This window comes from Annulohypoxylon truncatum (assembly GCF_022578515.1).
Source record: "Annulohypoxylon truncatum strain CBS 140777 unplaced genomic scaffold F4807scaffold_5, whole genome shotgun sequence".
Classification (NCBI taxonomy): domain Eukaryota; kingdom Fungi; phylum Ascomycota; class Sordariomycetes; order Xylariales; family Hypoxylaceae; genus Annulohypoxylon; species Annulohypoxylon truncatum.
Genome location: NW_025953791.1, coordinates 926078 through 949289, shown reverse-complemented (window position 1 = coordinate 949289; position 23212 = coordinate 926078). Strand labels below are relative to the sequence as shown.

Below are 23212 nucleotides of genomic sequence, written 5' to 3'. Positions count from 1 at the left end.
AAGTAACAGTGAAGGCACTTGCATCTTCATGAGCTTAGAATAAGTAGACGTTGCTGCGTTGAGCAACCACCGGGTTCACCATAGCAGTAGAACCAAGATACCATAAGATGTGTGACAGATTCTATGTCTCAGCAGCCCCTTTAAAATCCGATTGTAAGTTGTCACAATGAGATTTGAGACGTTATGAAGATAATTGTGTAGTCATAAGTGTCTCAAAATGCTTTAATTGAAGGAACAATGTATTCATCTATAGGTAGATGTAAGCTGCTTACGTAAACCTTTATATCACTGCAGCCCCTGACGTCTGCTGGAGACTGCAAGAAGATTCTCGATAACGATAAACCCCCGCCATCTCCAATCTCCAATGGCGGGGCAGACATCCAGGGACATCCCACCTTTACAAAACGCGGAAGGGAACCTACAGCATTGGCTCCTGGAAGCTTGCATCTTCTCAACCGCTTACATCAACACTTATTCGTTCCCAATTATTATCCTCAAAGATGCCTGTAGATTATAGCAAGTGGGTAAGTTACTATCGCGTACCACGTAAAAAGGCCCTCTGATGAAACTAACACATCTCCCAAGGATGCTCTGGAGCTGAGCGACGATTCCGACATCGAGGTTCACCCTAACGTCGACAAGCGCTCTTTCATCCGCGCGAAGCAGAACCAGATTCATCTAGAGCGCCAACAACGAAAACTTCAGATTGAGACATACAAATATGAACGTCAGGTCAACGATGGCTTGATCAAGAGAATATCCGGGCTCCTAAACGCCCTCAAAGCTCACGCCGCCGAGGCCGAGACCCGAAACCCCGGCGAGGTTGCCTTCCAAGCTGTCATGGAGTCTGTCGGGAGTCCAGAAGAAGACAAGCCCCCAGAGCGACCCGAAGGCGTTCACGCTCAGGAAGAGCAACCACCATCATACACTAAGATGATGGCGACGTTGTTAGACCAGGTGAATAAGGAGCTGGACGAGAAGAAACCAGAAAACCGTTACAATGCTATGGTAGATGAGATTGGTGTACACCTAAAGAAGGTTCAAGATTTACAGCAACAATTGTTGACCAAGTTAGCGGAGCTGGAAAAAGAGGAGAGTCGAAAGATTACCAGTGAGAGCATTCATACGGGTTTCGACAGTTCCCATGTCACCAAATCGACGCCGTCCACGTCTGGAGCGAAGAAAGAGGATGATAATAAGGTAGAGCTGCTCAACCCTAACTTCTCCTTGACCAAACCAGACGAGTCGAAACCTTCGACCAAAGCGGACGATGAGGACGATGAAATCGAGGCCTCGCCAGATGCTCGAAAGTTTGCCAACATCAAGGCATCCGACTATCGGGAGAGTAACATTTTCATTGGATTGCACCCGCACATTTTGACCGAGAAGGAAACCGACGGCCTTCTGGTTATGGCATTCGATGCCCAGCTTCAAGGAAAAGACGATTTCGCACGGCAGTGTGTCCACCAAGCCCTACTACTACAGTACTGCCGTGCATTGGGCAAGGATGGTGTCGCGCTCTTCTTCAAGCGTATTACCACCAAGGGTCACCAAGCCCAAGACGTCTTCTACAAGGACGTTCAAGATACCTACTACAGGATCAAGAACCGAGCAGCCGAGATCAATGCACAGCGAGAAGCCGAAGCTGCGTCCGGTGGAGGAGGAGTGGAGCAGATCCAACTGCACGCCGTCGAGCCAGGTACCGAAATCAAGATCAGGATCCCGTCCGAGAAGAGTGAGGATGAAGCCGAGAAGAGAGGCCGCGAGATCTTCCAAGGATTTACTCCGGAGATGCAGAAGGCATTGGAATCCGGAAGCTTGGACAAGGTCAACGAAGTTCTGGGTAAGATGAGTGTCGAGGATGCCGAGGAAGTGGTGGGCCTTCTAAGCGAGGTAAGATGCCTTACGCATTCATTGTTTGAATCCAGGTTTCAAGGTGATGCTAACAGTAACACAGGCGGGTATCTTGAGCGTGGAAGAACAGATAATAGATGCTACGACGGAGGAGGGTCAGAAGCATCTCAAGGACCTGGAAGAAGAGGCTGCGATGGAGTCGTATGCGGACGATCCGGAGTAGCCATGTCGAGGCCGGTCCTGGTGGCGAAGCACATCTCATGACTAAGGCATAATAGCATATTGTTTACCTTTGGGAAGTTATGTTCTGGAGGCGTTATGGCCGAAAATTGATATTCTAGCCGGAATTACCAACTTGGTCTAATAAAATTCATCCGGACGACAACGAAGTCTTCTCTGTTGCTATAAGTGAGTCCATCTCGCCTGTTCGGAAGACGGTTGTTCATGGCCTGGTTGGTCAATTCAGACTTTGAAAAAGAAAAAAATAATTAGGGGTCTGGAACCTGATCGCGTAGAGCTCTGCCCCTTAGATAGGTAGGTATTTATGACTTACTGTATTACATTGTTCCCCCACCCCGAACAGGTCTGACACGGGTGGAAAGGGACCCAAAGGACTGTCCTAGTAGGACGGGTTCATGATTCAATTCATGATTAAACCACGTAAGGGTTGCACTCTTGATTGCCTGTGCATCTTATATATCAAATATGACCTATGTCCTGTCATACAATTTGATTAACGTGCTGTCAAGAATATAGTATTTGCTGTCCCCTCTGCCCCTTTCAGTTTTAACAAACTGGCTCATTGTGTTGGAGGCGCAGCGCAGACATCTACCTGACAACCTTAGAGCATTCTTCGGACTTTTAAACTGAAAATTGAATAGCGTCTCGGTAGCCGTCCTGGCGATGTATGGACTAAATACAACGGTCGAAGATCTACGCATGTACCAAGATTTTCTAAGCCTTCACAGCACTTCACAATTTTATGCGTGAGATCTACCCCGTATACCCCGTATTCATCGAAGTTTCCGACAATTCAGGATATAAATATATATATAGATAAATAGGTGGTCCCATCCACCAGAAAGGCACAGAGGCCGCCCATACATATACATAGTACCCATAAATGTTAGACGCTGAAAACGTGTGATAACTTACAGGTCAATTTTGCTTCAGATGCGTGGCAGGCCAAAGAGGCGCGGAAGGCGTTCGCTAACGCTTGCGCGGCTGATCGCAGGTGATTGGACCCTGAAAATCGAGAAAAGTTTCCAATGGCTGCCAATGGCGAGAATCGCACATAAAAGGTGCAGAAAGTGCCAAAAATAGGACAGGGATCTACGTTATTGTTGTGGCGTGTGCTACGATCGTGTATGCAGGTAGCGGATTAACCTAGGAATTCTAATTGCATAATTCGTACCAACCAGCCACAAATAAACAAGTTCACAACCTCCCCCTTTTCCCCAAGTTCCATCTTTTTCATTTCACTTTTTATCCAATTCCATAAGCAACTTGGAAAGGTTCAATTCCCGAATCCTCGAGTCTTCGCATCTTGGATTCGGATATAGAGCGTTCTTATAGATTTTAACTTGGCAAACGAAAAATGTTAAGGCAGTTAAGGGTAAGGGTTTTGTCGATGGGGTCCGCAATGCCGGAACCAAGACTAACCAAGACTAAATCCAAAACCGCTTGACTGTCGCGGCGCCGCGAATTCAAGCGTCCTGGGCGGGTCTTGGGTCGTTTCAAGTTGGGTGAGCTTGGCAAGCTTCAAAGAGGCTGACGACGTCCTCGCGTCCCGTCGAGGCGCAGTCCTCCGGCAGCCCACCCAGACGCCGGGGATCACCATGCAACCCCACAAATTACATAAAATACGACGTCCAGGGGAGCCACTCAAGAGTCGATCTGGAGGCTCTCTTTATGCTTGCCGGTGTTGGGCTGCAGGGATCCATTCTTGCTTCCCATGCCCTCTGCGTCGTCTTGTGCGGTTTTGTACGATGGTTGGGGCTCAGTTAGCCTCCTGGGCCAACCTCGAAACATGTAGGTATTCGTACTTAATCGTAATACACCCACCATCTCTTTTTGCTGTAAGTTTATATTTCTTGCTTTCGTTTTTCGTTATATTCTCATTCATTCTATCGTCATAGACTATTAGACCAGTTTTCTTCCTTTCCTAGCAACACATATTACATAAACAGGACAGTATGATTCCTTCGTTATGTACATTCTTAACTGCCGCCGCTGCCCTGTCAGCAACGGCTCATGCACTCCCACAAGAAGGTAGTGGGTTTGGGTTTGGATCTTCATCCTCCTCGACAAGTTCTTCCTTCGCAGTAGCAAGCTCTAGTTCGACAGCAACCGCTTCAGCTTCAGCTTCGACTTCGACGACGGCCTGCAATAACTCCCCTGACCTATGCAGCCGCAACTACAACAACATAACCCACATGGGTGCTCACGATTCTGCGTTTCTCCGAGACTCATCTACAAGTAACTCGGTAGCTGGAAATCAATATTATAACGCAACCGTCGCCCTAGATGCGGGGATCCGGTTGCTTCAGGCCCAAGTCCACGACCTGAACGGTGCTATCGAACTATGTCACACATCCTGCAGTCTGCTCGACGCCGGGACGCTTCAGAGTTGGCTAACGGCCATTAAAACCTGGATGGATAACAACCCGAACGAGGTAGTGACGCTCCTCCTCGTCAACTCCGATAGCAAGACCGCAGATGAATTCGGAACCGTTTTCAGCGCCTCGGGCATCGATACGTACGGGTACGAGCACACGAGCACCACTTGGCCAACGCTGCAGGAGATGATCACCGCGAACACACGACTGGTGACCTTCATCGCCTCCATCACTACCAGCACGACGTACCCGTACCTGCTGAACGAATTCGACCACATCTTCGAGACGGCGTACGACGTGACCTCGCTCTCGGGCTTCAACTGCACGCTGGACCGGCCGACGACGCAGAGCTCGGCCAGCGCCGCCATCTCGGCGGGCCTGATGCCGCTGATGAACCACTTCGCGTACGACCTGCTGGCAGCGTCGATCGAGATCCCGGACGTCGACGACATCGCCACCACCAACAGCCCCTCGACCGCGACCACCGGCAACCTGGGCCTGCACGCCCAGAACTGCAAGAGCGACTGGGGCCAGATCCCCAGCTTCGTGCTCGTCGACTTCTTCAACGAGGGCCCTGCTGTCACTACTGCTGACAACATGAACGGTATCACCGCCGTCGGCCGCTCCACTAAGGCCGAGACCTCGACCACCGTCACGACGGCCGCGGCGGGCAGGACCGGTGGCAGCGGCTTGGGCATGGGCGCCGGTGCGCTGGTTGCGTTTGTTGCGGCTACGCTGGTGCTTGTCTAGACACCGTTACCTACACATTACTACATATTTCCAACAAATTTCCAACATCATCATAAGAGAAGAAGGAAAAACAAAAAAGGCGGGCGCGGCTTTACTATGTCTCGGTTGGGTCGGTTCGGTTTTGCATTTGCATAGCGATGGCGTTTTTATTTTAAAACCGCATATTTACCTATATATTTCGTATTGTTTTAGCGTGTCGTTCATTCTCTAGACAGGAGGGGGCTTAGGGCTAGCATCTAGGATAAAAGGAATATTCTTTGGGCCGGCGAGCGAGTTGTAAGGAGAGAAATAGAGAATGCTAAATCGGCATACATACCTATATACATCCGTGGGTTGGAAAATATCCTGGGAAGATGGATGGGTGAATGGATAGAAGAGGGTTTAAAGTCGGGTGTGTCGGCCTGAGGCTCGAGGGTAGATACTATTGCGGACTATTGCGGATACCAAAGCCGGTGGATAGATACTAGATGGATTAGATACCAACTCTGAAGGGGTGGGTGGGTAGATATGTAGATAGACATCTTTTGAAATAGCCCCATTATAGGGTATTCAAGTCATAGCTTCTAGGTTCCAAGGTTGCTTTGGGTTCGTGTGATTAGATGCAAGATTACTTATATCGAGATGGTGTTTTCTTTTCACTCGACTATTCGTTTGTACCTAACTTCTCTAACAGAAACGTCGTTTAGTCGTCTTACCCACACAATTCACAATATAAAAAATCCCACGATTAGACAACCACAATATCATGAGGCTCATGTAGCAGCGCATTCATTATATGGGGTATCTCAACTATGGAATAACGGCACTCTCACTCCCATGTATGTATCCGAACCTTGCCAACCAACTTAGCAACTTTCTTTTGCGCCCGTGTCTTGTCTTCCGGCCTATGTAGTTATCGTAATAGTAGTACATTAAACACACGCCATAACAGCCCCTGTTCTAGGGGTAGGTAGTAGTTTGCAATTCGCGCCTCCTTTTGACCTAATAGGTAGATGGTGTTCGAGAACTTGAGATCCAATCGTAGCCCAACGACTCCCCAAGTCAAAGTGTCGTCCATGTTCATCGATTGGGGTTATTAATAAACCTGTAAATCGGTCAAAACCCGTGAGGTATCACCGCCCATTACCTACGCTGCAACCTCACCGCTCGCCGCATCCTGCATCGCCACATCTTCTCCAGCGCCGGCCGGCGCAGCATCAGCGTCAGCGTTACCATTGACCCCATTCGTTTCAGCAGGCGCGCCGCCGTACAAGAATTCCTCTAGCGCTTTGTACGCCACCTCCAGCTCTCCGTTCGTAATAACAGCGTCGCAGAAGCCTTCGGACTGCGCCTTCTCCATGTCCTCCTGGGCCGCCTTCAGCGCGCTTTGTATGGTTTCCTCGGTAAAGCCGTCCGATTTCCTGAGCCGGGCTTCTAGCTCCTCGATGCTGGGCGGCGAGATGAAGACGATCCGCGCGGCGTAGCCGTTGTCCTTGGCCATTTGAACACCCTGAAGCAAGGTTAGTAAGTAATTTCCGGGTGTTTAGATATGTATTATGCGCTTTTGAGACTTACTTCGCGATCCAGCTGGATCACGGGAACCTTCCCGGACTCTTCCAAAGCATCGGCCGCCTTCCGGTTTGTTCCGTAGTCCACTCCGTCCCGGTTGGAGAACTCGAGGAAGTAATCGCCGTCCAGTATGGCATTGAACGCCTTGGAATCCACAAAGTGGTAATCCTGGCCGTCGACCTCTCCGTCGTTCGGACTTCGCGTGGTATGTTGAATGACTTTTTCAAACACACCCTCGTGCTTCTCTAAGAGCATGGAGACCAGCGTTGACTTGCCAACCTTGCTCGGGCCCGTTATGATGATCGGCCGTCTGTCTTCGGGAAGTTGGCCGTTCGTCTGTGCCCCCTCGACTCCATCTGCAGCCTTTGGCTGCTCTTGGAAGATAACGTCGACTTTTTGCCAGTCGTCGATCTTGTCGAAGACGGCAAGCTTGGATCTCCGGGCGATCCTAAGGGCCCTCCACGTCTTGCTGGCCTTGGCATCGAGTATCTCGGATTTCTCCTTCTCGCTCTTTGCGAAGTCGAGGTCAAGGTCGTCCGAAGCAATCTTGTCCTTGAAAACGGCCAGGTCGGGAAGCTTCCATCTCTCCGGGTCCTTTAACTTCTCCATCGCCGTTTCGCTGTCTTCTTCCTTCAAGAACTCCAAAGACAACGAGCCCATGGGCACGGCTCGCAACCTTTTATTAGTCGTCATACGCTTGGCGCTAGCTTTCGCCTCGTTGAAGTCCTCGGGAGAAACTGGATCTCTCTTGATCGGCGGGCAGCTCTCGACTTTCCAACGCACCCAGCCCTTATCTCTCGAGATGACGCTCTCGAGAACACGAAAGAAGAAAAACCCATCATTCTCGGCTTGGATGTAATTTTGAATTCGGATCTTCATGAACGTTGCCCAGTTCATCTGAGTCTGGTTAGTGATGTCGAAGTTAGGGGTGCTCCTATTAAGACTTACATCATCGGTACCTAGTGTTTGGTCGGCGTATACCACGGATCTGTTCTGAACCTTGATATTGGAAAGTTTCGCCCTGGCCTTGGGAGTAAGCGACAGGAGGAAGTCCAATATGATAAAGGCTTGAATGAGAATATGGCGTCTGAAATATAGATCGCTTATCTGGATAGAATGGTTAGATATGGCATTATCAACGGGAATGAACTAGGGGCGTACCTCTAGCTCAAAAAGCTCTCTGCTTGTAAGGTATTTAGGATTGTTGGTGCTACTGCGTAGGTCATCATCACCCTCTGATTGTTTCCTTTTCTGAGGTATTAACTTGTTCTCATCTGAGCCCTTGGTAGTCCTCTGGAGCTTCTCCACTGTCTCAAATGCAGACATGGTTGCTTCCAATCCAGCTTTAAACTTGCCCAGTTCAGCCGAATCGAATAACGCCGTAGGTTGGCTGAAGTAATGCTGAAGTGACCAGAAAACAGGATATAGCGCGTCTGTATCGAGAGGCTTTTCGGGTGCTGGCTTGTTCTTTGAATCGAACGAAACAGCCTTGGTTGTCGACTTGGTTTCCCCTTTCCCATCCTTACCGGAATCGGGTTCTGTGTCCACTACCATGATATCCGCCGAATCGTTTAATTGGGTAGGGATGTCTTCAAATGTTGTGACATTCTCAACGTGATATTCCCCGCGCAGGTTGACCGAGCTCCTGTCTCCTAAGGGAAAGCATTGGAACATGAAGATAAAAACCCGACCGCAGAAAGCCGTGTCCTCGGCACGGGACAGTCGACGAAGAAGATCGTTGCAGAATCTGAGGATGACCAGCTTCTTCGCAATAAGGTTATGTATTATTATCTGCTCTCGTCGTGACTCGAGGTAATCGAAGATCTTGCGACATTTTTCAGTCGTCTGGCTGTCGAGAAGTTCTTCCACAAGCCAGAAGAGGAGGGCAGGGTCACATTGATCGTTATCGGACAAAACCGATAGGAAGTCGAAGAGGTTCCAAACTTGGACGAACTCGGGTGAATCGATTGTAGTTGTGGCCTAGGAGATTAGCTATTAATTGCTAGTAGAAGTGTCGGTATTTCACGACTTACTACTAAGCTACTAAAAATATTCCGTGTAGCTATCTCTATGACAGCGTTCTGGTGAGCCTTTTCCTTCTCTGACTCGAATATGGTGGGAACTTGTGCAAGTTGGCTCTCAAAATCGACCTGTGTGAGTGGAGGCTCGATCGATGCGCTCGGTTTGATAGACTGCGCATGATCCAAGGTATTCTTTAGCAGCGCCGTGAAGGCGTCTACCTGGGGTACCTCATAATCCGAATTCTTCGCGGAAGGCATCTCGAATAGTAGCGAGGGTATTCGAAAGTTCCTCCGTATCTATTGATGGCGATCTTGGGGATGCGGATTTGGTGGTGGCTAAATGAATGACTAGAGAAAAGCTATTTTGACCATGCTCAAAACACGAACATTCTCAAAAGTTTGGTTTGGGTTCAATGTTGGCTGGTCTTTGTCGGAACAACACAAAAGACAGACGTTCAGCTCAAGTACATTGAAGATTGAAGAGGAACATTTATGCAGAAGGCTGAGCTTCAATGAGGAAACAATGACCTCTGAGCAATGGGAGTCCCTAGTTCTGCCGGGATTCACCGCCAATATTTTATGGAGAATGCAGGGATTAACTTTACCTTGCATGCATGCAAGAACGAACAGGGGGGTCAACTTAGCTGGATAAGAAAAAAATAAAGTTGTACGGACGATAGCAAGGAATACGTACCAATTACATATCAAATCAACAACACCAACGCGACAAGGCTGAGAATTTTAAGAAGGCATTTGCGCCACAACGTGAAACCAACTATTCCTACAACCAAGTTCTATCCCAGTATATACGACACCTATCTGAAAGAACTTCATGAATGTACCGTCCAAGCTTGTAAGCTAGGCATAATTCTGCTCGGCACCTCGCCAGGGTCTCTAGGCAATCTGTGAGCCATGCCGACCGCAAAGCGCCTCAAGAAAAGTGACGCAAAGTCCAAGTCACGCGACACTGAACCACGACCTACCATTGCCGACTTAGAGGGCGAGAGCGAATTTGCCCAACTTGCGAGACAGCATTGGTTGAAGACTACCAAGCGAACTACGAGAATTAAAGTCAAGAACGACGTATTGAAGCGCGACATATGGGATGTCCTCGAAAAGAATGGCTTCCCCTACAAGTCATTACTTGTCCTTGAAGGACTACAAACACTTGAGAGCTACCTATGGCCTGGATATTCCGAAGACTCGTCGAATTTCCACGTCCTCTTAATAGCCCTGATCACCAATGTCAAGGCAAGAGAGAGGCTTGAGACATGGAGTCTATTTGAAGATCGACCTGCCGAGTTTGAAAGCTTCTTCACTCGTGTTTTATCCATGTGTCTCGACCACACACTATCCATGACTGTACGGACGAACCTTCTATGCTTTATCATCTATGCTTTCCAGAGCCTGGATTGGTCGAGCGTACGTAACAAGTGCGCTTCGTTAGTTTCCATCGGTATCTGGCACAACCTCACCGAGTCGAAGCGTGAAAGCAAATTGGCACAAAACCCATCGCCCAAGAAAGCCTGGAGAGCGGCGGCCAAGCGATATGACTCGGCAGATGATTCGACCAAAGCTCGATTGAAGTTTGAGAGAGCTTGGCTATACACTATGACGTTGGACTTTCTCAAGTTACTATATAGCGAGAAACGGAAGGAAGAGCATGTGCTCTATTGCGAACGATTCGTCGAGTTCATCTCGGACTTGTTGAGTCAAAGCCCAACAAGACGATACACGAACACTTTGTTCCAGGACCTACACATCTTACCCGCTCTACGACTCTCCCCCATGTTTAACGACGAAGACAATGGTTTGCTTCGTGACCAATATGCTCTATTGAGTCACTACTTCTATTTTACTATTGACGATTACACGGGAGTCCAACATAGTCGTACAGAGGCATATGATCTGCACTGTGCCGAGCTCGCGAAACTCCAACGCGTGGCCTTACGCCACTTCAAGGATAAGCTTACAGTATTAGCTTTGTCCAATTATGGATCTATAGGTAAAAGGGATGAGCTTGAGAATCTCCTAGAAGCTCTAACAGATGAGGAGATCAAGAGGCTTGCGACCTTGCTTGAGTTTAGAACGGAATACCCAGAGTCAGTTGGTATTCCCATCGATCGGCCATTTTTAATTGAGGTGCTCTTGTCTACCTACGAGAAGCGCCAGACATTCCAAGAAGTTGTCCGAGATACAAGTATTCTTCCGACTGAAGCCAGTCTTTTTGACCAAGGTCTGCTGAGGACGGATAATTATGATGGGTCAACACCCCTTGCGCTTCCTAAGCTGAAACTCCAGCACCTGTCGGTTGGAGATTTCCTTTGGAGGGCTCTCGTTCTTTATCGATGCGAGTCCTTCTATGGTATCAGAAAAGATATCAGTGATGCGCTGAGACGACTAAGACCGGAGACAAACCGTTCCGGAGAGACGACGTTTACCGGCTTTTCAAGGATGGCACTACCGATATCTCGCCCGTCCATCTTGGAGGTGGTGCCTGCTCTTGTTGGTGATGACAAGCCGTCTGCAGTCAATGCCGAGATTTCGCTCGACGTGCGTCGACTTGCCGACAATATTCGCAGAGAATGGGATTCATTGCGTCCAGACGATGTCGTTTTCCTTGTTGCAGTGGATGCTTCCCTCTCGAAAAGTATCTCGAATGGAAACGCCAAAAACATTTCCGAAGCAGAGAAGCTGGGACTAATCTCTGTGAGAAGTGCAGAGATTTCCCAGATCATGGATGATAAGGGTAAATCTATCAGAGATCCTACTGCTTACTTTGGCGGCCAGAATCGGTCTCCGACAAGAAAGGTACAGCTCAGATTGGACCCGAAGACATATAAGGAAGATATGGATCGTGTTTCGAATAGCAAGCCAGACGTATATGAACGGATTAATTTGATCGTTCGGCGAAGCGGCAGAGAGAACAACTTCAAGCCGGTTCTAGAGTCTATTCGTAGCCTGTGTCTTTCCGAAGTCCCCCTCGCCTCGTGGCTATATGAGACCTTCCTCGGTTATGGAGACCCTGCCGGCGCCACGTATAAACATCTAGCAAATCGGATCGCGAAGCTCGATTTCAGGGACACTTTCTTAGATTGGCAACATCTCGTTACAGGTCTGCCTGATAAAACTATTGAGCCAGGAGATGATGTGACGGAGAGCTTCGGTCCTCCTTACATGCTAGAGTCAGTGGATAGGCCACCAGAACAGAAAACCGTCAAGCCTTCCAAAAAGCGAAGAAGGGGTGTAGAGCCTGCGTTAATTGCTGAAGCCGAGACGTATAAAGTGTCGACATACAAGCCGCCCAACACTGGGCCGTATCCTGTTGATGCTCCGAAGCTAAACAGCGTTCGTTTCACACCTGCTCAAATTGACGCCATAATATCAGGAACCCAGCCTGGACTTACTGTTATTGTTGGTCCGCCTGGCACTGGTAAGACGGATGTTGCGACTCAAATCATCAACAACATCTACCACAACTTTCCCGAGCAACGCACATTGCTTATCGCTCACTCCAACCAGGCCTTGAACCAGCTCTTTGCGAAGATTGTCGCTCTGGACATTGACGAACGTCACCTTCTCCGCCTCGGTCATGGCGAGGAAGATCTCGATACTGATGGTAGTTTCAGTAAACATGGGCGGGTTGAGTCTTTCTTCGAGATCAGAGATCGTTATCTAAAAGAAGTCAACCGCTTAGCAGCTAGTATGGGTGCTCCCGGTGCTCACGGGAACTCCGCTGAGACGGCAGGGTATTTCAACTCTGTCTATATTCAACCAGCCTGGGCCAAATTTCAAGAGATAGCAAAGGCCGATAGTTCATCGCCGACTCTTATCTCTGAAGCTTTCCCATTCCACAACTATTTCTCTGATGCCCCCCAGCCTCTATTCCCTCCAGAGAGCAATCGAGACACCGTCATCGATATAGCAAATGGCTGCTATCATCACGTGTCGAAAATATTCTCTGAGCTAGAAGATGTCCTGCCATTCGAAATCCTACGACGAGACCGAGATAAGGCCAATTACCTTCTCATTAACGAAGCTCGCATCGTCGCTATGACGGCGACACATGCTGCAATGCACCGTACCGAGATTGCTGCACTCGGCTTCCATTATGACAATGTCGTTATGGAAGAGGCAGCTCAGATCACTGAAGTTGAGAGTTTCATCCCTTTGGCTATGCAAAAGCCTGAGGGTGGACAGATGGCGCTTCAGAGGGTCGTTCTTTGCGGTGACCATTACCAGAACTCACCTGTCATACAGAGTCTCGCCTTTAGACATTACGCCAACCTTGAGCAATCGCTTTTCTACCGATTTATCCGCTTACGAGTACCAGTCATCACCCTCGACCAGCAAGGCCGTGCTCGTCCATCTATCGCCGCATTATATCAGTGGAGATACCCCAACCTTGGTAACCTCCCACATGTTGAGAGTATGAAGGAATTTCAGACTGCCAATGCCGGGTTCAAATATGATTACCAGTTCATCAATGTTCCCGACTATAAGGGTCGTGGAGAAGTCGAGCCGACGCCACATTTCATCCAGAACCTAGGCGAGGCGGAATACGCCGTTGCCATATTCCAGTATATGCGACTTCTAGGATACCCAGCGTCAAAGATCAGCATCCTTGCTACTTATGCCGGCCAGCGAGCCCTGATTAAAGATGTGCTATCCCACCGGTGTGCGAAGAATGCGATATTCGGTTTGCCTAAAGTAGTGACTACCGTCGACAAGTATCAAGGCGAACAAAACGATTGTGAGTAATACCTATTCTGTTCTCTGGTGATAATTAGATCTAACTCTAGATAGATATCATTCTCTCACTCACGCGCACATCGAGGGTCGGTTATCTCCGAGACATTCGACGCCTGACTGTAGCACTTTCTCGTGCCCGGCTTGGCTTGTACATCCTTGGGCGAAGAGAGGTATTCGAGGCGTGTTACGAGCTGCGCCCCGCTTTCGAGCTATTACTTCAGCGACCAGACAAACTTACTCTCGCAACTGGTGAGATGTGGCCCTCAGAGCGCATCCAAGCGGAAGAAGACGGAACTGCTGTACCGGGTGAAGCAACGATGGAGGGCGTTGAGCATCTGGGCCAGTTCGTCTATGAAATGACGTCAACTAAGATTAAGCAAATGCGTGCGGAGCGCGGCTTGCCGGAAGCAGCAGGACCCGTCGAACAGGAATTGAAGCCCATCGCAGAAGATGACGAAGTTGGTTATGTTGAAGCGAGCGATGAGGAAGATGACGATGATGTGGTGGTGCCGAGTGATGGTGTCGAAGCCGCGGAGGCGTAGTCATGAAGCAACTTCGGAAGGATCACGAGTCGATTATAGGGCATTATGACATGGGTGAATTTGTTTGCATGGATGGGTGGTGTGCTATTGACGACCTTGACATGGAACATGAGGAAGTAGGTCCTTGTACGTCGATCTGGAGGACTCACAGAAAAGTTACATTCACAACGTACAATGGGTAAAGGCGAATTCAAGTAAACTGGATACCGTTGCTTCCTCGACGATCTCTGCTATACACAAATGCATTATATATGTCCAATATTCGTGCAGTGACTAGAGACTAACTTACGAGGCAGCTTTTTCATATTTCCGACGAGAGCATCTCATCTCGTAGGTACGTACGTATTTGCGAGGTAAGTACCTGAGTATCTTATATTGAACGGGCACAAATGTTCAAATTATACCTAGACACCTCCACTGCTGAGATATCGTACCAATGATAGCCCTGAGCCGCTTGGCCGGTTAGGGCTGCAAACGGGGCTTCACCGTGGCTCTGGTCCCGCCAATCTCACTGGGGTAGATCCTAAGCACCGGCAACCGTTGGGCTTCCTTTAGCAAGACATTTTAAGACTAGCCACACCCGGTATCGTGTAACTGGGCGTATTAATAGCCCAGAGGTCTTATGACGAAATTCCCTTTCTCCAAGTACAGCTACGTGTAGAGAATATCAGCACAGAGATGATTTACATACCTACACCATGTACATGGCCGGCTCCGATCGCTACCTATCTAATCAAATTCTAGAATGATTCTTTACGTACTTGGGCACCTACATAGGTCGGGGATCTATCGACAGTTCATAGTCACGCCATGCACCTTTCTATTTCTATAATCCACAGATTTCCATGCACATCCCGCCCGTTCGCTCGCTCTCGAAAAGACCGAATCAACGGGCTAATTCTACGTCGAATCTGCGTCATCGAAGGAGGATTTTCGCTGTGAGTCAAAACCTCGTCGTTGTAGTTGCGCATCTGACATGTCATGTCCTTGTCCACGCATGCATGGTGCATATGGGCGGCACATACGTTGGGATGCAATGTTATGTTATCCAGCAGCATCGTGAGACGCAATGATTTATGGGCAAAAGATGGCAAAGGGGCAAAGAGTTAGGTTGTGACAAGTTGCTTAGGTAGACATTGTTCAACACTAGAGTGGGGGAAGAAAAGATAGTGTGTATTTGCCACCACCATGGTATTTTCCTTTCTAAGCTACTACCTAGGTATGTAGTAAAGATTGAATGTTCCGTGTTAGAATAAACCTACGAACACCAAATATTCTTATAAACATGAGGGAATTACTCCGTTTACCCGAAATACTCCAAGGGAAGCAACTGCGTATAATTACCTACTTTAGTATTGACCCGAGATTAGGGAAACCACGGACTATAGAGAACGCGACAACGGGCGGAATGTACGACGGGACTAAACGATTCCTGTGTCTTGAAAGAGGTGACGTTGGTTCCTCATCCCTCTCCTTCCCCTTTTTGATTTGCGTGTATTATCGATAGCATGTGAAATTAATACCAGCCCAGTATCTACCTGCCCGAAACAGTTCCAAGTTTCTGTTCGATGAACTACATATGTATGTATGTAATACTTATGAAAATGTCGAATAACTTGTGGCATTGAGAGGTTATCTCCCGCAACAGCAATGCCAATCTTTTCGGGTTGCTAGTTATGGAAAAAGTACATACCCTTCTAGGCTTGGCCATGCTCAAATTTTCTAGATGGGATGAAGCCAATTGTTCCGCACTACAACAGGTGGAATACAAGGATCACTAGCGCATCATTAGATGGTTGCGGGAATCAAAGCCGGGCTATAACGGGAGTCTTTGCAGGCAGCAAACTTACATACATAGTAGAAAGAGGATCAACGGATGCTTACAATTAGAAAAAAGTCAGTATTGTCGCTATATAAAAAAGAATATTATAACACGGTCCACATTGTAAGATAGCAAATGCGTATTAATAAGCAATATATAAAAATGCCCTGGAGTGGGCAAGAACAAAGATATGGGACAGACAATATATTGCCGTTTATGAGTGAAAATCCACGGAGCTAAAGTTACTTTTACATATTGCTTGGGTTCCATAATTCGTAGCCACATAAAAGAAAGGAGATCCCATGGATCAGTTTCTCAAAATTACCTATGGACGTAATTGTCATTATCGGAATTGGCGAAGAGGTAAAAAAAAAAAAAAAAAAAGTCTCGGGGATTTCGCGTATTTAGGAGGATACAGCAAATAGATGGTCATGTAAACGACATCTTTAGGTCTCGTTCGGATTTAGGAGACAAGGTAACACTTAGGAGCGATATTCTAGAACGCGGGGAGCTCTACTAACCACTTAGGTAAAAACGTCAAGGGCTCTCTGCGGATTGGTGTGGGAGCGAGGAGGGCAAGATGCCCACATTCCCTATTGTCTCTATGTACCGCTGGTGACGGAATCAATCGGCCACAAACAAGTGAAATTTCAATAATGTCTGTGTTGCTACACATGTAAATACTTAAACATCTAATAGGTCGGAAACTAGGTAAACTTAAAGAATATCCATTATAACCCCAATAATCGTATTAGAGTGGTAGGCGCAAAGACGGCAAAGTCATCTTGAACTACCTAATACATATGCTCATCAACCTAAAGAGAACAACGCGGTCAATGTTGTTGCGACAACTACAATGTTTGAATTCAAATGCCGTTAAGGGGCGAGACATCAGTCCATAAATTCAGTGTTGGGAGTTCATCATGGGGATAAGTACAACCTTACTACGTAGATGTGGAAACTGCGATTTGCTAGTGTAGAGTTTACATACATCCACATACTATGTACATCCACGGGTAAGCAGTTAAAAAAAGGAAGACCCACTCGTGTAAGGCCATCTAGAAGAAGCGTCGAGGGCAAGGAAGTACCAAGACAATGTATTTTACATGCACTGGTACATTCCGGCACCCAGACCTTTTTTAAAAAGTGGAACAGCCTCATCAGGGTACGTATTCCCTGGTAGTTCTGTCAACCAATCTACGCCATTGCACCCGTCAGCTAGCACCATACACTAGGTACTAGCAGGTACCCAGTCAATAATTATTAGTGAAGCCAGTGCGTGCGATTGTGGTCCAAGTGGTGTGAGAAGAGAGAGGGCAGCACCCAGTCGCAAAACCCAAGCAAGCCATTATTTTCCCTTCCAAAAAAAATTTCCCATCTTAATTTTTTCTCACTCCTGCACCACCTTTTTGATCAACGATCAACCACGACAACCTAGGAAGATACCCCTTCTGAAGGTTGTGTTTCTTTTTCCCTCTCCTTACAATTCTATCGAGGATTCAAGGACGGATATTCCTTTTTGTATTTCTCTGCATTTCGGTCCAGGGAATACATATCTCCACTCAATTAATACCTCTCCGCGACGAGATAAAAATTGATAGGAGTATCTGCGCGCGCCCGTGCTGCGAAGAACTTCATCGTCGACTTTTAATCTCCCTTTCCCGCGCAACTTCCCCTGCCATCAGTAATCCTTAGGTACACTACGCCGGGATTTTCGACATTCTTCGTTTATTTGCGACGACGCTCTTTTTTTATTCACCATCTTTCTACTGACCGATACCCCGTTTTCGCCCTTGCCTTTTTTATTACTCTCACGGACAGTTTCAAGCTTCGTCATTGACGCTTGTCGTTTCTGTTCCTGTCAGTCGGAAAAAAGGCGACGACTAAACACCACTTAATTTAATTGACGAATATTCATCTCGTTAAAACCGAGATCGTCATTCACTTCTAGAAATCGATCGCAGTATAAATCTCGGATTTGATATTCGATAACCCCCGACCGCCTACTTTGCGATTGTATCTCTTTCTTTCTGGCATCTACGTACGGAAGAAAGACTGCCAATTTACGACGCAGACTTGCAAAAAAGAAGAACACTTCGTCTCAAAAAAAACCCACACGCCTCCAGCTCTAGTAGCTTGAATAGATAGTCACTTATGACTTCACCTCAAACTAACAACCCGGCGTCGAACAGCAACACGGCCGCTTCGGCACCGTCATACGCTTCTGCTGCTGGTGCAAAGACGTCGACGCCTGTGGTTGCCACTGGCTCGAATCCTCCCATCGTTGCTCCTGGCTCATCCGCTTCTGCCCCGCGCCATGCCAAATCGTCTTCAATCTCGCCTATGAACGGCCGACCCAACATTATGCCCGCTATTCCTAACGTCCCTCCTGTAGCACACGGCACATTGAACGCGAACGGACTGGCCGACCACAGCCGAAAGAGTTCGGTTACTATGAGCGCGAACGGACCTAACAGCTATTCAACTAACGGAGGCACTGCAGGAGGCAAGGCCAATATCCAATTTGGATACCAGTCACCTGCCGTATCTACTAGCGACCCTAAGCTAGGATCTGCTCCTATCCCTATCCCCGACAGCAACCCGCGTGTCACCTCTCCCCAGAATTCACCGTCTCCTATCCCGCAGCCTTCTGCTAGCGGCGGACGACCTCCTTCTGGAACTGCCCAACAGGGTATGACTTTTGGTAGTTTTGGTGGCGAGAGCGATGTAAGTAGCGAAATCAACCATTATTATATTGACGGTAAACATGGGCTCAGTACTAACTGATCACTTAGCGTCCTCACACACGAGCGACATCCGTATCTCAGGACCCCGGCTCTTTAGCCTCTCAGCACTCGCCTCATATGAGACGTGGATCGAACGTGAGCGATATGAGTAACCAGGCAGGACCACCCCACATGGGGCGAGGAGGCAACTTCCAGTCTGCTGGTCGTGGCCGAGGATTCTCGAACAACTCGTACAATCAGCCTATGGGATACCCTCCGAACCACTACAACCGAGCCCCTCAGAACCCGGGACGAGGCGGAATGCCTCCCGCATTCGGAAACCCTCGCCAGCAGCAGTATGGCACTCCTCCGCCACACAACCGAAGCCCGGCACTTCCTCCGGCGATGCCGCATCCTCCCAACATGGCCCCTACCGGCATGCCTCAATTCTATTATCCACCTCCGCCCCTCGGGCCTCAGCAAGTACCACAAGTAAAGCACCCCTCCCCCATGTTATCCCTTAACCATGACCGGTCGTACCTCAAAGTTGGCAAGAGAAAGGGAAACCGTCGTGAGTCTGAGAAATTCTCGAATCAGCATCGGCGAACGGACTCTTTCAACAATGAGCAGCAAGACTTTGGTCAAAAAAACCGACGCTATAGTAAGCGCCTGGATCAGAGATTTGTTATGGAAGGTTCACGACGTCGTGGTCCGGCCCAGTTCGACAGAACGGAAACGTCACACGTTGCGGACACTCCAACGATTCCTCTGCAGCAGCAGCCTTTTCCTATTGTCTCCTCGTTTCCATCGAACTCTACTGGACGCATAGATCTGTCGCCAGAGAGCGGTAACTTTGACCGATTGCTAACCACAACTCAGCAGGGATATTATCCTCAACAGTTTGATCCTAACATGCGGCCTGGCATGCATGTGCCTGGATATCCAGTATATCCAATCATGAACCAAGGTCAATCTCCTGTACCAGCATATCAGCAGCCCTACACCGCAGGTCCCTACAACCCTCCCGGGGCCCAACCTATGTCTCGTAACTCCTCGCAGGTATCCACAGAACACCGACCCGCATCGAGCACCGGCCAGAGTCAGGCGCCAGCTGTTGCCCAAGGCACCCCACAGCCCCAGCCTGCACAGATCAAGCCTGCAGTCGTGGCATCTCCTCAATTCAACCGTCCACCTAAAAAGAACATGGCAATCAAAATCAAGAACGCAATGGGCGAGACCGTTGATGTTAGTAGCCTTAAAGTACCCGCCTCGCCTGCACCTAGCAGCCAACAATCCAAAACTCCCCCAGTCATCGCCTCTACACCTACACCTCCCCCGAAAGCGACAACGCCAAAGCTTTCCACACCCGCACAGCATTCACGCGCCGACAGCGTGAGCAACTCCAAGACGGCTGAAGAAGTCAGGAACGAGTTCAAGGAGAAGATGAAACAAGCCGCGAGCGCCGATAAAGCCAAAGAGGAGGAGATGGCCAAGGCGGCTGCCGCTGAGAAGGCTAAAGAAGAGGAGCGATTGAAGGCAGAAGAGAAGGCTGCTGAGGAGGCTAAGGCGGCTGAAGAAGCAAAGGCACGTCAAGAGGCCGAGGAGAAAGAGAAGGCCGAACGCGAAGCTGCGGAGGCGGCCTCAAAGAAAGAAGAGAAGAAGGAGGAACCTTCCAAGGCTTCTGACGAGCCCGACGAAGAGGAACTCGAGCGAATCATCCGCGAGATGGAGGAGGAAGACGCGAGACGTGAGAAAGAGGAAGCAGAGCGCGCCGTTAAGTACGAGGCTGAGAAGGCCGCCAAGAAGAAGGCCGAGGAGGCGACTCGATTGGCGAACGCCGCTGAGAACGATCGCAAACTCCGCGAAGCTGAAGCAGAGATGGAGCGGCTCGAAGATGAAAAGGAGCGTAAACGTGCTGCTGAAGGCTCTAAGGCGCCATCGGTTCAGGAGCTCATGAAGCCGTCAACCGGCAAGTCTGCAGACAAGACTGACGCTCCATCAGCAGGCGAGACCGCCTCGAAATTGGCCAACCTGTCTCTCACCGATAAACCCTCTACTGGTGCAGCCGGTAAATCTACTCAAGGTGGACGTGGCCCTAAGCCAGCTGCTCTTAACCTCGCACCTCTCAATACCAAGTCGGTTGAGCCTCCTCAACCTAGCGCCGCATTACAATCGCTCAAAACAGCGAGACTCTTGGGCTCTAGTTCTATTAAGGCGGATCTGTATCCTCCGGGAATTCAGTCACCTAACCCGGCTCTGAACGCGGCGGTCGCTAGAAAAGGCACTTCGTTCAAGTACGACTCTGCCTTCTTAATGCAATTCCAGAAAGTGTTCACGGAGCAACCTTCCCTTGACTTCGGTCAACAGGTCAAGACCCTTATCGGCGACGGCGACAGCAACCGATCTGCGTCTGCTCGAACGCCTGCCGGCCTCTCTAACCGACAGAACTCTAGGACTGGCGCCCCTGGTGGCATGGCCGGATTTGGCAGCTTTGCCGCTCCTATCGGTCGGACATTACCACCCGGAACTACGTCCGCACAGCGGTTCGAGATGAGCAGCGACAGTAAGGGACGACCTGCTATCAATCCGATGGCCAGCTTCCAGCGACCCGGCGGTGTATTCCCAGGCGGCAGCCAGATGGCTCGAACACCGTCCAGCTCTAATATGAGCATGCCGCATTCTCCACGACAAGGAAGCCGTCGGAATGCGAGCAAGCAGAATACCTTTAATAATCCTAAGCATGAAGCTCAGGCCGCAAAGACTATGCCGCTTACGCAGGGTATGAAGATTGAGGCCCTAAACGTTTCATCGACAGGCTGGAAGCCTACCAGCATCGGCAAGGGCGCCGCAGCAAGTGGCCCACCTCCAAACACCCTCCTTGACCCGTCCATGGTGCAGCGTAAGGTGAAGGCAGCTTTGAACAAGATGGCCCCCGAGAAGTTCGACAGGATTTCCGACCAGATTCTCCAGATCGCCGCGCAGTCTAAGGACGAGACTGACGGCAGAACCCTCCGCCAGGTCATCCAGCTTACTTTCGAGAAGGCTACCGACGAGGCTCACTGGGCATCTATGTATGCCAAATTCTGCAAGCGAATGCTAGAGATGATGAGTCCGGAGATCCGGGACGAGAATATAAAGGACAAGAACGGACAGGTCGTCAATGGCGGTGCATTATTCCGAAAGTACCTGCTCAACCGATGCCAAGAAGAATTTGAGCGCGGCTGGAAGATGAACCTCCCAGACGCACCAGAAGAAGATGGAAAACCGAAGTCTCAGGAGGCTGTCATGCTCTCCGAGGAGTACTATGCCGCCGCTGCCGCCAAGCGTCGTGGGCTCGGACTGGTACAGTTCATCGGTGAACTGTACAAACTTGGCATGCTCACTGAGCGTATTATGCATGAATGTGTTAGGAAGCTGGTCGACTACCAAGGCGTACCCGACGAGGCCGAGATCGAGTCTCTCTCCAAGTTACTTCGAACTATCGGAGGCAACCTGGACAGCACCGAAAAGGGCAAGGTCATGATGGACGCCTACTTCGTTAGGATCCAGAACATGGTCGATCTGCCTGAACTCCCTAGTCGTCTGAAGTTCATGCTCATGGACGTTATCGATTTGAGAAGAGCTAACTGGATTTCCAAAGAGACCAACAAGGGCCCTAAGACTCTCGAAGAAGTTCGTGCTGAAGCTGAGGCCCAAGCAGCGCAGAAAGCTGCCGAGGCCGCGCGCACTACTACCAGAGGTGGCCCTGGTCGTCCACAAATCGGCCGTGGCGACGCCAGGAACTTTTCCGGCTATGCTCAGCAAGCCCAGAACCAAGTCGGTATGGACGACCTGCGTCGTCTGAAGGGTGGTGCGAACCGTACTTCGAGCTCGAACGTCACCCTAGGTCCCATGTCGATGCTTAATTCTCGTAGCAACAGCGGCCGACGTTTGGGCCCTGGTGGCTCTCTGAGTAGAGGAGCCGAAGACTCTGGAGCCTCCTCCAGAACCGGCACTCCTCCTGTAAGGGAAACGCAAAGCAGTATCAACTCCTTCAGGTAAATCCTCCCGCCTTCTATATCAATATCCCGCAAATGCTAACTTGACCAGTCTACTTGCCAACATGGATTCGGAGAATCCCGCGTCACCGCCATCTACAGCGGCGTCTCCGGCTCTTGCAAAAGTTGTCCCGGACACTACCCCTGCATCCGAGAAGGGTGGCAACTAAACACCGTTTTCCATGATAATAGGAACGTCTTGCATTTGCGGTTGCATCGTCGCGCATAGACTTAGGACACAGGACTACTGCGTTGCATTTACGGGAGGGGGTTATAAAATGTGTCTCAAAAGTTTCAGGTTTCCTTTTTCATTCTTATGATACCTCGCCGAATAGACCTACCCTCCCACGACCTGTCACCATAAAACGAACATTTCCCCCGGAATTTTCTCTTCCCAAAATTGTGTTTCATTACGTTTTCTCTTGCCCATAGCGGCACGAGACAGTCATTGGGGGGGTGTTTGACAGGATGCTCATTCATAATTTGCGCCACGTTCTAGAAACATGGCATCGATCGTAGTCCGGTTGGGTGGCGGACTTAGG

General features: G+C 49.3%; 5 protein-coding genes across 5 annotated transcripts; 4 read left to right on the top strand and 1 right to left on the bottom strand.

Annotated features, from left to right (window-relative positions):
• Window positions 1-382: 382 nt before the first annotated feature.
• On the top strand, window positions 383-2573 carry F4807DRAFT_412985 (uncharacterized protein). Its single transcript, XM_047996826.1, has 3 exons — window positions 383-524; window positions 586-1893; window positions 1958-2573. Exons 1-3 carry the CDS (start codon window positions 501-503, stop codon window positions 2075-2077), a joined length of 1452 nt encoding a protein of 483 aa, XP_047857637.1. The 5' UTR covers window positions 383-500; the 3' UTR covers window positions 2078-2573.
• A 1166-nt stretch (window positions 2574-3739) lies between these two features.
• On the top strand, window positions 3740-5532 carry F4807DRAFT_311826 (PLC-like phosphodiesterase). Its single transcript, XM_047995061.1, has one exon. The coding sequence runs from the start codon at window positions 4050-4052 to the stop codon at window positions 5220-5222; it is 1173 nt and encodes a 390-aa protein (XP_047857636.1). The 5' UTR covers window positions 3740-4049; the 3' UTR covers window positions 5223-5532.
• Window positions 5533-5973: 441 nt separating this feature from the next.
• Window positions 5974-9284, bottom strand: F4807DRAFT_412981 (THO complex subunit 1 transcription elongation factor-domain-containing protein). Its single transcript, XM_047996825.1, has 5 exons — window positions 8804-9284; window positions 7932-8750; window positions 7719-7877; window positions 6777-7667; window positions 5974-6711 (listed from the first exon to the last, which is right to left on the bottom strand). Exons 1-5 carry the CDS (start codon window positions 9047-9049, stop codon window positions 6349-6351), a joined length of 2478 nt encoding a protein of 825 aa, XP_047857635.1. The 5' UTR covers window positions 9050-9284; the 3' UTR covers window positions 5974-6348.
• Window positions 9285-9488: 204 nt separating this feature from the next.
• Window positions 9489-14731, top strand: F4807DRAFT_311757 (P-loop containing nucleoside triphosphate hydrolase protein). Its single transcript, XM_047995060.1, has 2 exons — window positions 9489-13544; window positions 13598-14731. The coding sequence occupies exons 1-2, from the start codon at window positions 9704-9706 to the stop codon at window positions 14083-14085; spliced, it is 4329 nt and encodes a 1442-aa protein (XP_047857634.1). The 5' UTR covers window positions 9489-9703; the 3' UTR covers window positions 14086-14731.
• Window positions 14732-18061: 3330 nt separating this feature from the next.
• Window positions 18062-22840, top strand: F4807DRAFT_457198 (uncharacterized protein; the record flags this gene model as incomplete). Its single annotated transcript, XM_048001004.1, has 3 exons — window positions 18062-18634; window positions 18703-22670; window positions 22723-22840. 3 exons carry the CDS (start codon window positions 18062-18064, stop codon window positions 22838-22840), a joined length of 4659 nt encoding a protein of 1552 aa, XP_047857633.1.
• Between the last annotated feature and the right edge of the window lie 372 nt (window positions 22841-23212).

Bases quoted from the DNA above. Each gene is read 5' to 3' on its own strand.
- F4807DRAFT_412985 (XM_047996826.1), top strand. From the start codon at position 501: ATGCCTGTAGATTATAGCAAGTGG. The intron at 525-585 runs GTAAGTTACTAT...ACATCTCCCAAG, and splicing joins CTGTAGATTATAGCAAGTGG to GATGCTCTGGAGCTGAGCGA. The intron at 1,894-1,957 runs GTAAGATGCCTT...ACAGTAACACAG, and splicing joins TGGTGGGCCTTCTAAGCGAG to GCGGGTATCTTGAGCGTGGA.
- F4807DRAFT_311826 (XM_047995061.1), top strand. From the start codon at position 4,050: ATGATTCCTTCGTTATGTACATTCTTAACTGCCGCCGCTGCCCTGTCA.
- F4807DRAFT_412981 (XM_047996825.1), bottom strand. From the start codon at position 9,049: ATGCCTTCCGCGAAGAATTCGGATTATGAGGTACCCCAGGTAGACGCC. The intron at 8,751-8,803 runs GTAAGTCGTGAA...CTAATCTCCTAG, and splicing joins ATATTTTTAGTAGCTTAGTA to GCCACAACTACAATCGATTC. The intron at 6,712-6,776 runs GTAAGTCTCAAA...ACCTTGCTTCAG, and splicing joins TGATCCAGCTGGATCGCGAA to GGTGTTCAAATGGCCAAGGA.
- F4807DRAFT_311757 (XM_047995060.1), top strand. From the start codon at position 9,704: ATGCCGACCGCAAAGCGCCTCAAGAAAAGTGACGCAAAGTCCAAGTCA. The intron at 13,545-13,597 runs GTGAGTAATACC...AACTCTAGATAG, and splicing joins TCAAGGCGAACAAAACGATT to ATATCATTCTCTCACTCACG.